The sequence below is a fragment of the Eleutherodactylus coqui genome, chromosome 4 (genome assembly GCF_035609145.1).
Source record: "Eleutherodactylus coqui strain aEleCoq1 chromosome 4, aEleCoq1.hap1, whole genome shotgun sequence".
Taxonomy (NCBI): Eukaryota; Metazoa; Chordata; class Amphibia; order Anura; family Eleutherodactylidae; genus Eleutherodactylus; species Eleutherodactylus coqui.
In genome coordinates this window covers 105,923,407-105,936,178 of record NC_089840.1, presented here as the reverse complement: position 1 = coordinate 105,936,178, position 12,772 = coordinate 105,923,407, and the positions used below count along the sequence as shown (strand labels likewise).

The 12,772-nt window shown below is 45.3% G+C and overlaps 1 protein-coding gene across 3 annotated transcripts in view; it reads right to left on the bottom strand.

Annotated features, from left to right (window-relative positions):
* The window catches only part of BCOR (BCL6 corepressor), a 162,189-nt gene that overhangs the window by 12,485 nt on the left and 136,932 nt on the right, over window positions 1-12,772 (bottom strand). For all 3 annotated transcript variants that reach the window (XM_066599943.1, XM_066599942.1, XM_066599944.1), the window contains 5 exons: window positions 11,324-11,492; window positions 7,105-7,365; window positions 6,336-6,623; window positions 5,781-6,100; window positions 3,445-3,675 (listed from right to left, as the gene is read on the bottom strand). In XM_066599943.1, the coding sequence (XP_066456040.1) occupies window positions 3,445-3,675; window positions 5,781-6,100; window positions 6,336-6,623; window positions 7,105-7,365; window positions 11,324-11,492 (1,269 nt within the window). The remainder of the gene's footprint in view (window positions 1-3,444; window positions 3,676-5,780; window positions 6,101-6,335; window positions 6,624-7,104; window positions 7,366-11,323; window positions 11,493-12,772) is intronic.

The following is a 12,772-nucleotide window of genomic DNA, read 5'->3' as shown; positions in this document are numbered from 1 at the left end:
GAAAAGGAGAGGGAAAAAAAAAAACCGAACGAGCAGCTGCATGATTTGCATGCAAGGCAACCAGCATCTAAGCTGCACGCAAAGCATATTGCCATTTCTCAGAAGACGTAGGATCCAGGAAACCTGCTCTGCCGATCTATAAAGGTTAAGGAGACTGCTCAGAGACGCCGCGCATGTTGATTCACTGCCTGGCGTTCAAGCTTGTTATTAGTCAGCAGGCAGAGGGAGGGGTAAAGAATAGCTCAAGAGCGTTTTATTCATTCGGATTCAAACCAAGCAGAGAGAGCACGCTAATCTGTGCTCTGGGCGCGCCTGACCCGACGAGACGGTCGCTAGGATACAGCATGAAGCCTTTTCGTTTAGTCGGGGCTGTACGTAATTGACTAAATTGAGAAGCGGCAAGCTAATGAGATGCTCGTCCAAGTGAGGGAGAGAGATACCCTCGTGTCACGTGTCCGGATCGGGTACGGGCAACGGCGTGCCACCAACTCAAGAGATCGGTTTTCTTACACGCAGGAGGCCAAGCAGGCATGGTTCAGTAACTCTACAACTAATGGCATCGGCTACTATATAAGGTTACGGTCTGGCTGAACATGCAAAAAGAAGAGCGCTACTAACCCTATAATATCATCTTACAGCTTCACTTTTTTTTGCCCCATTATGAAATATGCCATCATGGTTAGTTAATACTAAGCACCTCTAGCTTTCCCACAGGGGTGCCAGAAGTGGCTTATAATGGGAGTAAATACATATGCACATCATCCATAGTACTTCAAGAAACAAATAGATGGAAAAAAGATATAATCTGTCAGCATGCGTGGATTATGCCCCAGCAACATGTCACTAGAGCAGTGGTGTCATGTGCCAATGTATGAGTTTTATGCATATGCAACTGGTTTCAGTGGGGGTGTAACTGGAAGCTCATGGTACCTTGTGCCAAATGTATCAAAGAGTCCTTTAACTATCATGTGCCATTTTCACTACTGGTGGCCCCTTATCTGGCAGTGGCGTTATTGGATCCCTTCAGGAACCAGGTCAAAGACAGCATCTGCACCCCCTATGGCTAACCCTTTCCAATCTAGTGTCAGACCTCAACCGACATTTGAGATTTCCTTGCAGAGCTCCCATGTCGGGCGAGGTCTGACACATGTTTGTAACACTATGCAGGACAGCGCTCCGATGTCAGAGACTGTTCTGCATATGTATATTACAGTATGCAGGACAACGCCCCGATGTGGGATACTGTTCTGCATATGTATGTTATACTATGCAGGATAGCGCTCTGATGTGGGAGGCTGTTCTACAGATGTATGTTACACTATGCAGGACAGTGCTAATGATGTCAGAGGCTGTTCAACAGATATATGTTACACTATGCAGGACAGTGCTAATGATGTCAGAGGCTGCTCTGCATATGTATATTACACTGTCAGAGCTCTGTCCTGCATAGTGTAAAATACATATACAGAACAGCCTCCCACATCATAGAGCTGCCCTGCATAGAGTTACAAGCATATGCTATACACAGTTATAGGATGCCTCTGTATGGCACTGCATTACAGAGAATGGATAGATATCCATCTATCATTAGAGAAATTAGAAATGAATAGACTTATTATATAAATGTATGTTATGTCAATATACATATATTTACAGGATTATTACAAATGATCTTCCTGATGTGAAGCACTCATAACTCTTGTTTAATTTTCAAAAAATTACTAATAAAATCATCATGACATAATTTTTAAGCATTTCTGTTGTCATTCCAAGGAATCCACACCGCGTTTTCCCATCCAAAAATAAATAAGAGCTGGGGAGTGGGGAAATTGGATGGGAAAGGGTTAAACCTCTAGGTTGGCGACGCTGGGCTCTCCTTATAGGCTAACATGGCAAAAACTGCAAGCAACACTCCAGCTGATAACGGATGGCATTTCCTACTCTATATAAAACCCACCGGGTTCCAGGAAACAAGACTGAATTGGTAAAGTTTGAGTAGAGAGTGGAAATATCTGAAGCCGGCATTAAGCGGCATCAAACAGCCCTCTAGAAATCGGAAAGAAGATAGTAGGGGCTGAGGATGTGAACCTAGTTTTACTTTCTTCTAACCTGAAAACAAGAGAATGTGAGTACAGCTGAATGGTGACGTGTCGGCGCGGTCTGGAAAGCACCCCTTTGTGGATTCTGGGTAATGAAGAAAATGTAGAAAACTGACACATTTCTTTGAAAAGGAAAACCACTACAGGGTTTCACAATGAGGTTTCAGGATGGGAAGAAGCAGAATCTGTTAAAACAAATGTATAAAGACATCCTGTATATCATTGTGACTTACGGAAAGGAAAAGCCCCGTCTAAGCACCCTAACTCGTCTAACCTTGAAGTTATTTAAAAAGTGACATAAAAACTCCAAATGTCAAGCAAAATATAGCAAATATGAAAACGAGTCTTGAACAACGTGTCACAGGAGCCATTTATCATGGCGGCCCTACTTCACTCGGATCAGTCCGGTACACCTCCCACTGCCTTAGAAAAGAGCCATGCCAAGATCTGCTCCTTTGAACCCTCCCCAGGTGAAAATGGAGAGGAACAGACAGAGATGGAGCAGAGTTTTATTTGCCCAATTTCTTTCAGACTTTCTCAGGAGCTTACCAAGAGGTAAATGAAGCCATTGAAATCAATGGGTCCTATTCTCTGTGTACTGCACACACAAAAATGTCGTTGTGAAGCCAGCCTTAGTCTATATTTATTTTGCGTTTTAGACCCAATTAGACAAATGGGTGTGGAAAGGTGATATGACTTAGCAGAAGGGGTGTGGCCTAAAAGGTTATACTGTTACCACCATGCACAAAGTAAGCCAACCAATAGGTAATGTAAAGTTAGACAAAAGTGCCTATATCTTTACCAAATTTCTCATACAACATGAACGTCTGTGATAAATTTGGCAGACTTTCCAACGATCTGGTGTAAGCTTTTGCAGTCTAAATATTAGACAAGCTTAGTAAATCCGCCCCACTCTGGACAAAACATAAGTCCGTTGTTCAAAACCCCGACCGATCAGCTGAGCGGGTGCATGCGGTGACCACCATAAATACACAGAGGTCAGAGCGGAAGCCTCTGCGCCGACTACTGTAGAGGCCGGCGCTTGTAACTGCAGGCATGGCTCCCATTGAAATCAACACCAGCCATGTCTTCAGTTACAAGCACTGACCAATACATGGGAGGTTGATGTGGAGACTTCCTCTCCAAATACACAAAAGTCGGAGCGGAAGCCTCCGCGTTGACCTCCGTATAGTGGCTGGTGCCTGTAACTGCAGGCACGGCTCCCATTGAATTCAACAAGAGCCATGCCTGCAGTTACAAGCGCCGGCCGCTACACAGAGGTATAGGGTGTCATAAAGGCATACAAGATTTCTAAAAACCAGTCCCTACTACAACGAGCACTTACTTCATATCCCAACCGCGCTGCTCTTTGCAAGAGAGTCTCTCCGGCGTTCTTGTTAACGATGAGCCGACGTGCTTCAGGCGGCATGGGGCGACTAGGTGTGATGTCTTGGATATGGTTAAGCAGTGGTGACATCTGGGATGGAGTGTGCAATAAGGACATCTGATCTGGCACTTTAATCAGGGAGTTATCTGGTGAAAAGTCAATCTGTTTCCGAAATCCCTTAATGCTGACCTGTAAAACCAGACAAAGTTTACAGACATTAGAGACGGCTCCAGCACGCGCGGCGGACCTTTAAATCTTCTCTCACATCCCTACTTGGCAGCACAGACTTTTATTAACTAGCGGACTTGATTTCTAATGGTCCATTAACATGGGACGAGCCGTTGGCCAAACAATGCCGACACTCGCCCTAGCGATGCTCACTGTGCTGTTACATAGCGCTGTCGGAATGGAGGCGGAGCGGGCCAGGCAGCGTTGTCCGACTTCCCACCTATAATCGCTGCAAGCGGACAGTCGTTCATAAGGAAACGACTGCTGGTTACGCTGAACTTCATTCTGTTCTCCACATGCGGAAACGGAACAATCCTTGCTCAGTCACTGCATGGGTTTACACGGGCCGATTATCGTACAGATTCCCGTGTAAAAGCGCCCTAACTCTAACGCAAAACAAGAAGGATCTACTTCTCATAGCGATCACGCCATCACACAGAGTTACAGGCCATGACATATTGCCGAGTAGTAGTTAGAAGTCAGAGGCCGCAGTGGGAGAGTGGGATGTGTATTATTACACGCGCTAAACGACTTCTTAATTGCAATAATTACATCAGTAACGTTAATAAGGACCAGTTGAACTTTTTTTTTTTTTTGCCAAGCAAGTCACAAAATTCCCTCTCTGTAAATAACCACCGAGCAGAAAAAAGCATCACAGCCGGAGGTCAACACATATAATAAAAGTACAAAGCGGGGGGAAAGAGAATGAATGCACGAGCCCCGTAGACATAATATAATGTAAGGCAATGAACGACTTCAAGATGTCTATGGAGAAGCAGGAAATATTAGAAATCTATAAGCGGGTGACCTTTCAGTTGCACTGCAATGTAGTTAGCACAGAACCGGCTATTAATCCTTTCACTTGTGAAATGCTGCCTGTCGCAAAAAATAATATGTTGCGGACATCTCAGGAATAATTCCCCAGGCGGACCGTTACAGGCAATTAAAGACGGACGAAAAATAAAAAATAGAGTGCAAATTACCCAGCATGCACACCGGTTTGTGAACGTATGGGACAAGCTTTAAAAAGTTCATTACAACTTCATTCACAACATTATCTATACTGCGAGGAGACGCGTCTAGTCAGTCAACTGGCCACAGGCCAACAGCAGTATACAGCCAATCAGTCCTAAACAATTATAGCACTATTACGCCATAGCTGCTAACGCTGGGCTACACCAAGTGTAGCTCGCCGATTATCGGTAAACCGCTAGAGGCGCTTGTAGAACAGCGCCTTTACTGCTACTAGTTAGGTCACAGGCCTCATTCACACAGGCGATGCGCTTTCACACCGACCGGATCGCATCAAGGAAGAATAGCCGCAATCAAGCCCCCATATTAATTAGCATATTCTTGTCCATTCACATAAGCATATTACGTGAAAAAAAACCCCGCTGCAACGCGGAATTCCGTCAGTCGGCAGAAATCATCGCAATGACTTCTAATGCTTAAATAGGGGCAGCTGTCTTCTTTCCCGAGCGCTGGCCGCAGGTAAACTTCCCTCCACTCCGTTTTTTCAGCTTCCATAGGAGTGTATGGGAGCCTCCAGCGGTTTTTGTCAAAAGATAGGTCAAGACTTATCTTTTGACGCAGTGTAAATAAAAAAAAGAAAACAAAAATCGGCGACTGAAAATGGTCGTCAATTTCACATTTTAATGGTGCAATTTTTTTTTACGCGCCCGTAAATCGCCCGTGTGAATGAATGCATCGGAATCCAATGCTTCACATGGTCGTGATTTTCGGCAAGATAGCCGCGCAAAAAACGCTTGTGTGAATGAAACCTTAGACTAATTACTTAACCTACTACAGGTACGAACAGCAGGTTCTTAAGTGCAATGTCTCTTTAAGCAAGTTACTCTGCAACTTCTAGTTCTTTCCCGCTGGAACGTTTCATGTGAAGGTCTAATCTTGCCTTTATTCATATTAAGTACTTGTAAATACTGCGAGTAGATTCCGCACTTCTTTAAGCGCCCTTAAAACCGACCCTAATGGCATGCAAATATCCATATAGCTTCGCTGCATTGTACAAAACATAAAAGCCAAGGAGACAAAACCAGCTGACGCACCTTTTCGTCTGCACTTCCATTCTCCACGCTGTCATCCCCAGCTAGCAGCCTTTTCTTCTTTCTCTCCAGCGGAGTCATGTGCTTTGTCTTGAATTGCCGTTTTCCAGAGGGCTTCTCGTACTCTGTGTAATCCTCAGGCAATGACGCGACTTGGAGACTCCCCTCTTCATCTGTACACGGCACGTACGCCTTGCGGCCCTCTCTAATCTTCTGCTGCTTGGCTGCTAACCTAGGGGCTAGGGTAGGGTTTGTCTGACTCTGCCGCTTGCTGCTTGGGCAGCCGAGTGGAAAGCCTTTCGTATGCGGAGACACAGGGATGTCTGAAGATGAGAGAAGCGAGAAGAAGGAAGGGGTGGGGGGTGGGGGGGAAAGAGAATTCAAGATGTTAAGCGCTGCACAGCTGGAGCCCAGAAATGAATATGGATTCTTAAAGAATAAGCCTTCTTAACCCTGCAATTCCCATCACATTAATAATTAAACAGCAATTATCTCCCTTCTAAGGCATAAATAAATATATATCGGATTAGTTGGCGTTCCCAACAGACATCACCGTACCTCCATTAAGATCCTCCAAGTCACTGGTGCTTTTGATTTCGGGTTTAACTTTGAATGGCTTTTCTTCCACACTTCTGTGCTTGTTTTCAGGGTCTGTGATCTCTCGGCTTTCGGGGACCTCCTTTCTGCCGAGTTGTCCGAGTTCCCTTAAGTGCTGCAAGTGCCTTTGTTTTTTGGGGTGCAGTCCTGTGAGTTCAATACACACTTTCAGGTTTGTGACTTCATTGCAGTGGGACTCTTCGAGGGATTTGTTAGAAAGTTCGAGAACTTCCCTTTCTGACCAGTCATCTAAAAGAAATCCATACTTTTAGCAGTCTGCTATAAATGTGTATACAGTAACACAACGGCACATGACGAGCGGCAGTGAAAGGCTACGCCATTCTTTAAATGACCATAGCTTTGTAATATGGTATTTACCTGAACCACGGTCAGTGTGAATTTCTGGCAGGCACCCCAATAACAGAGCCACGTAACATTGAAATCAATGAGAACCCCACCCCCGCCCTCAAAAAATGTCATTCCTACAGAGAGATGGAAAGCCCTAACGGATCCTTATCGCAGGTGTGAACGAGCCCCTCCACAAAGAGCACCCAGTTCTACTAAACACCATGGGATCGAAATCCGGTGAACAAATAGGGAAGTGGTATACCATGTCCGTTATGCACTTAAATATAGCTTACATCACACTCGGCCGCCAACTTCCGTATTTTCTCAGAAAGTTTACAACTGGAATTAAACTTCTGTTATGACACCAAGGAAATCGACTCACCGGTCTTTTTCCTCTTCACCCTTGCATCTTCCGCTGTTGCTTCTTCACAAGTTGAATGCTGGTCCTGATCATTAGGAAACGGCTCACAAGGTTGTTTCCGCTTCAACCCCACACACTGTCCTTGCAGGTTTACATCAACTGTGATCTCCGGTGGCGGATTTGTTGCTTCGCAGGAAATTAGTTTCTCTGAATGACAATTCTCGGCCTGCACTATGTGATGCGATATGTCGCTCAGATTTCCATTCGCTGTCTTCAGGTCACCTAGAAGACATAGAAGCAAAGATTAAAACACGCTGATTGAATCACTGCGGCACCCCAATGACTACCCCAAGATGGTCCTACGGCTTTAGATGCGTAAAGATGTAGCGATTACTGTTCAAATGAGCAAAAGTGAAGTTAATCGTTCGGTTTAACGGCCGAATGAAAATTGTTCACTTTTCATTCAAATTTCAGCCGGCATAAAAATCATTGTTTGTTCGTTCACTTCTGGTTGTGTTTAAACACTCCCCGCACTGAACGATTCCCAACGATGATCTGCCAGTCTAAACATTCTGCGCGGACGAGTTAGCAGTGGCATCACTCGCTCGTTCAAATGACAATCGGCTTGTCTAAAAGGGACAGTTCTTTTTCCAGTTGATCAAATGTAGAATTATCCTTTAAAAGGGGTTGTACAGGAATGGTACGTTATCCGACACGTTGGGGATAACTTACTGATCAGTCCCCCATACTCCTCACTGTGGGCTTATTGCTCCCCGGCAAGGAGAAGGGGGCTGGATGGAGCGTTAGTCACACAAGCGCTCTATTCTTCAATGTGACTGCTGGAGATACCCAAGCGCTTGTTGCTCGGCTATTTCCGTTAGCACCATGGAATGACGGGTCGCCGACCGTGCATGCTTGTCTAAGGTTCCGTTCATTCGGACGTCACTGCAGAGTGAAAGTGGTGAGATACCCATCGATTAGCAAGATATCCCCCATCTTGTGGATAGCGGGTAACATGCCATTCCGGTACAACGCCTTTAATAGACTTGGGCTGTGTTGTCCGGAGCAAGACGAAGGTAGCAAGGAAAGGATTCCTTCTACCACAATGGATTGGTAGTAAATTTAGGGGCTTTTTTGAAGCCAAATCCCCCTAACCTTTTATGAAACGTGCTGAAATAGCAAACACTTTACAAAGCAGTCCGGGCATCTTGGAATCAGCTTCTACTGGAAGAGTACAGAACCAACACAAGCTTTCTACTTGCAACAAAGACACGAACTGTAAAACTGCTGTTTTCACACTAAAGCAAAAAAAAAGAAAAGAAAAGTGCGCTGGAACTGGAACACGTGTTCGCTCTATTACTGCCCAACACCCTCACTTACAGAATCACATCTGCAAAGTCTTAGAACCCCCCCGACCGAGCCGATCCATACGAAGAGCGTGTCTATAGTACTGACGGAGGAGGACAAAGGTGGAATCTGTTTTGTTGCAGACGATCCAGGAATGAGATCACAACCCTCCGCTACAAGTCTACGTCATTCACTGGCATCTTAGGATTTCAAATCTGCCTGTTGCTTCATCAAGTAGCGGGCGGCCACGTGACTCGCGCAGATGTGATGCTCGCACGCCAGTGACTTAGATCATCTGATCATTTGATCTGAGAACAATCATATGACTCACGCAGCACAGGCATCCCATAATCTCTCCTTCGGAGAGAGAGACGCGGCTGCACAGATGAATCACCATAGCAACATTTACTAGTCTCCTGGGCAACCGGGACAACTTCACCGCCACTCGGGCCCCTGATTCCCAAACTGGATAAAAGAATGTGAAACCACTTAAGGACAATGACCCGGGTTCATTCTTCCCCCCCTGTTTAGGCAGCTGGAGGACTTGTGCCATTAGCACAGCAGGACAGAAACACAATATTAACTCAGTGCGATCTGAACAATGTGCGGCAGGAACTACGGCAACCGGAGAGAAAAAAAAGCTCCTAAAAAGCTGCAAAAATAAGGAATTACTGCAGCAAGAGAAGCGGTATTGCAGCTACCAGATCCGCTCGTCTACGGCGGATGGGAGAAAACACTATACAGAATAGTAACGCACTACAGACGTTGTGGATTTACAGCTCTTGTAACTCCCTTGATCGTTATAAGGGGCCTCACATGAGTGGGATTTTATCGCGTATTACATACGAGTTTTGCGCATGTAATACGGCGTAACAAACTTTACCTCTCACACACAGCATGTAAAAAAGGACGCAGCATGCCTGATCTTGGCACGTATTACGCACACATACACGTCAAGATAGTGTATGGGGGATTGTCGGGGATATGCGGACTGATGTCACGTTTTTTTTGTCTAACACGCAACATGTCCTACTTTGGGCCATATTCACGGATCAAAATAGGGAATAGTACAATTACATACGCCAATGCATGCACAAAAATGCTGCACAGAGGCATGCATAAATGCACATACGCTCGCGTGAATGGGCCTTACATAAGTTGCCAGGAGACAGTGAAAGCAATAAGTGCCATTAATAGGGCCTTGTAGCGTTTTATTTGTATGAAAAGCGGATAACACGTTGACGTTAAAAAAATCCGCACACGTGCGCAAAAAAAAAAAGCGCGCAACAAGGACTGGTCTGTTTTTCATGGAACAAAATTGCACCAACCCTAAACAAAAAACATTTTCTACTAAATACTTTTTCCTGCGTTTTCTCTATACTAGAAATCGTCGATTTCGTTTAGTCTTTCAAAACCAAGATCAGTCCAATCAGGCTGGGAGGCAGCTTGCTGTATCTGGAATCTCCCCGACTCCACAGCTTATGATTGGAGACCACATGTACTAAGCGCCGCTTTCTGATATTCCTCTTCCAAAATGGAAAAAGAGTTAAGAAGAAACTTGACCTCAATATTCTTCCTAAAACAGAAGCTTGCAGGCTGTAAAGAAAACGGTTTCCTATTTCCCCTGGTTTGTCTTCCATTGCTCGGTGTAGCCCCCCTTTCAGAATATCTCATTATATGTATATCCAATGCCTTTCTGAGAACGTCAACTATCGCTATGAACCTCCGCGCCGCATCTCCTTTATTTCTGAGACGACTGTAGACAAGTGTCACAAGGGTTAAAAGCGAGCGAGAAGAAACTACTTGGAAACAGATGTTTCGCACCGCAGAGCTGTGAGGCTGTAATGGAACAGAAAAATATTCTCCGCTCGCTGCAGCCACCAGCGCAGGTTGCAATGATTTCAGCTGCCGTAGCGGCGTCGCACACTGACTTCTGAACGGGGCGCGCAGTGGGGATTTCCAAAGCCTCGCCATCCAGACTCGAGTGGCAATTAACACAGATGGAGTTCCAATACCCATTAACCAGGCATTGTACAGTAACCCCAACCCCTACCGTGTCCCTAATGTCATGTGCGGCGTTAAGAGGCACAGAAGAAATCCGGTGCGATAAGAATGCTAACCCAAGTTTATAGATCCGCTTCTATATAAGGGAAGCCCTTGTAGAGGGGCGCCGATGGCCACGGAGTCCGGAGGTTCCATGCCGTCGGAAGTCTACAGGGCAAGAGCCGCCGACCACATTTACTTCTTCTCTATCATTATCGGTCACTGTGGGACCACACACACTGCGATCCTAGGCCCTTTGCCAGCGCTAGTAACGGCATCTGGATCCCCTTCTCGGTTTTCAGAAATTGTAGGATTTTTGTGGTCTTATGGAAAATACGCCACACTTACGACCTTTCCCAAAGGTTTCCCGGAAAATAAAGGTCCCCCCCGCACCCCATCACATTTCAATGGCAACAGACTCCAGCCCGAGTCGTGATCGCTTTAGACCATCGCTAAGCTTTTGTATCTTCACCAAATAAGATTTATATTCCAATCCACGTACTGCCGCCATAAACACGGCAGATTTATCTATAAACCAACTTGCAGCATTTACAGTAAGCTCCCAAACAGCAGGACAAAGCTAACCAGAGTGGATTATACGAGGCTTTGGTGAACACTACTAAGGTCTTAAAGAAAACCACAAGACACTGACGTCTGGCTCCTGGCACCGAGCCCGTCCTCTCGATATCACCTAATCCTTTCGCTCTAGTATCTTTATTGTACCAGTGCCTGGAAAATGTCGAAGCTAATGAAACACGCTGCACTTCAGCCTAGCGCCTAATATCTCAATGGCTTTCAGACTAGGGTTTGGAGACCGTTTACTGACCAGCTCCGCTCCCGATTTCCTCACCTTCGCTTTGGCTGATGACAGAATCTCCCAAGGTTGAGGCTGCCGGTTTTACGTTTTCTGTGGAAAGCTTCACATCGGACTTGCTTAGTTTGCAAGTCTCCAAGTCTTTGGTGGGTGTGTGGTCTTCCCGTTCCTTCATTTCAAGTTCCGAGAAGCGCATCATAGCACGCTAAAAAGAAAGGCGTAATGAACAATACATTCATAGGCAATACCTGAAGAAACCCACCTACATACTGATAAATCAAGAGTTTGGCAAGAATGGATCGGCACGGTCAATTTTCAAGTTTTACTGAAACCGAACGGTGAAGTAAAAAAACAAAAAGAGAATTGATGTAGCTGCATGTTGATGATGAATTCAAGGTTTGATCTTTCATAGTGATTAGTAATTTAAAGGGGCTGTCCAGTTGTAAAACACTGATGGTCTAGTCTTAGGATAGGCCATCAATAGTAGATCAGCAAGGGTCTGCAGTCCAGGACCACACTGGATGAGCTCTTTGCGCACCGTGCCGATTTTGGTAGAAAACATGACAGCTCAGTTCGCACTGGAGTGGCCAGGCGTGGTATTACAAGTAAAGTTTCCATTCACGTTCAAAAGCAATCTTTGCCTGTAATACCACACCTGGCCACTGCAGTGGGAACAGAGCTGTCTGCCAAAATCAGGCAGTGCACAAGCACAAACAGCTAAACAGCTTAATAAGTGGGGTCCTGGACGGCAGACCCCCCCTCGATCTACTAATGATGGCCTTTCCTGTGATCAACAATGGACAACCTCTTTAATTTCCATGAACTGCAAGATAACTTTTTATACATGATTCGCACTGCATGAATACCGGCCAATCGTGCTTTTGGTACAATTATCAGTGCAGTGTAATTAAAGACATCACCTCCCCCACTCTGGTATTGCTGAAAAGTTTGGCAAACTTTACATTCAGGAATCTGGAAAAGCTGAGTGACAAACCCTGTGTTAGATGCGATGGAGGCCCATAATTACCAAATAGGTTGCTGAATAGAATGTGTAATAATATGTGACAACAAGAGGGTTAATATATACTTAAGATTTTTTAGCTATTTTTTGCATTAACTTTTGGATAGTAAAGAATGACGGCTTAACGTCTCCAAATGAGCGATTGGATAAGTCGGGCCCAAGGTGCAGGCTCCTTTAAAAAGAGGACAGTGGTTATGAATTTGTGATGTGACTCTTGACATTGGAGAATTAATACCGCAGTCAGTTCCAATGCTCTGCCCGGTCATTCTCTGGAAATTATTCATGAAAAGCACACTTCTGCCCTTCTCACTTCATGCCGCCAGGCGCTCCGCAAAGAAGGAGGGGCTCAACGTTAACCGTTTGCAGGCACAGAGAAGTGAGGAAGCAGGAACACAGCCCGTCGGAGCAACAGCAATGTTCGATACCAGTCATAGTGGGGAATATATATACGCTACGATCAATGT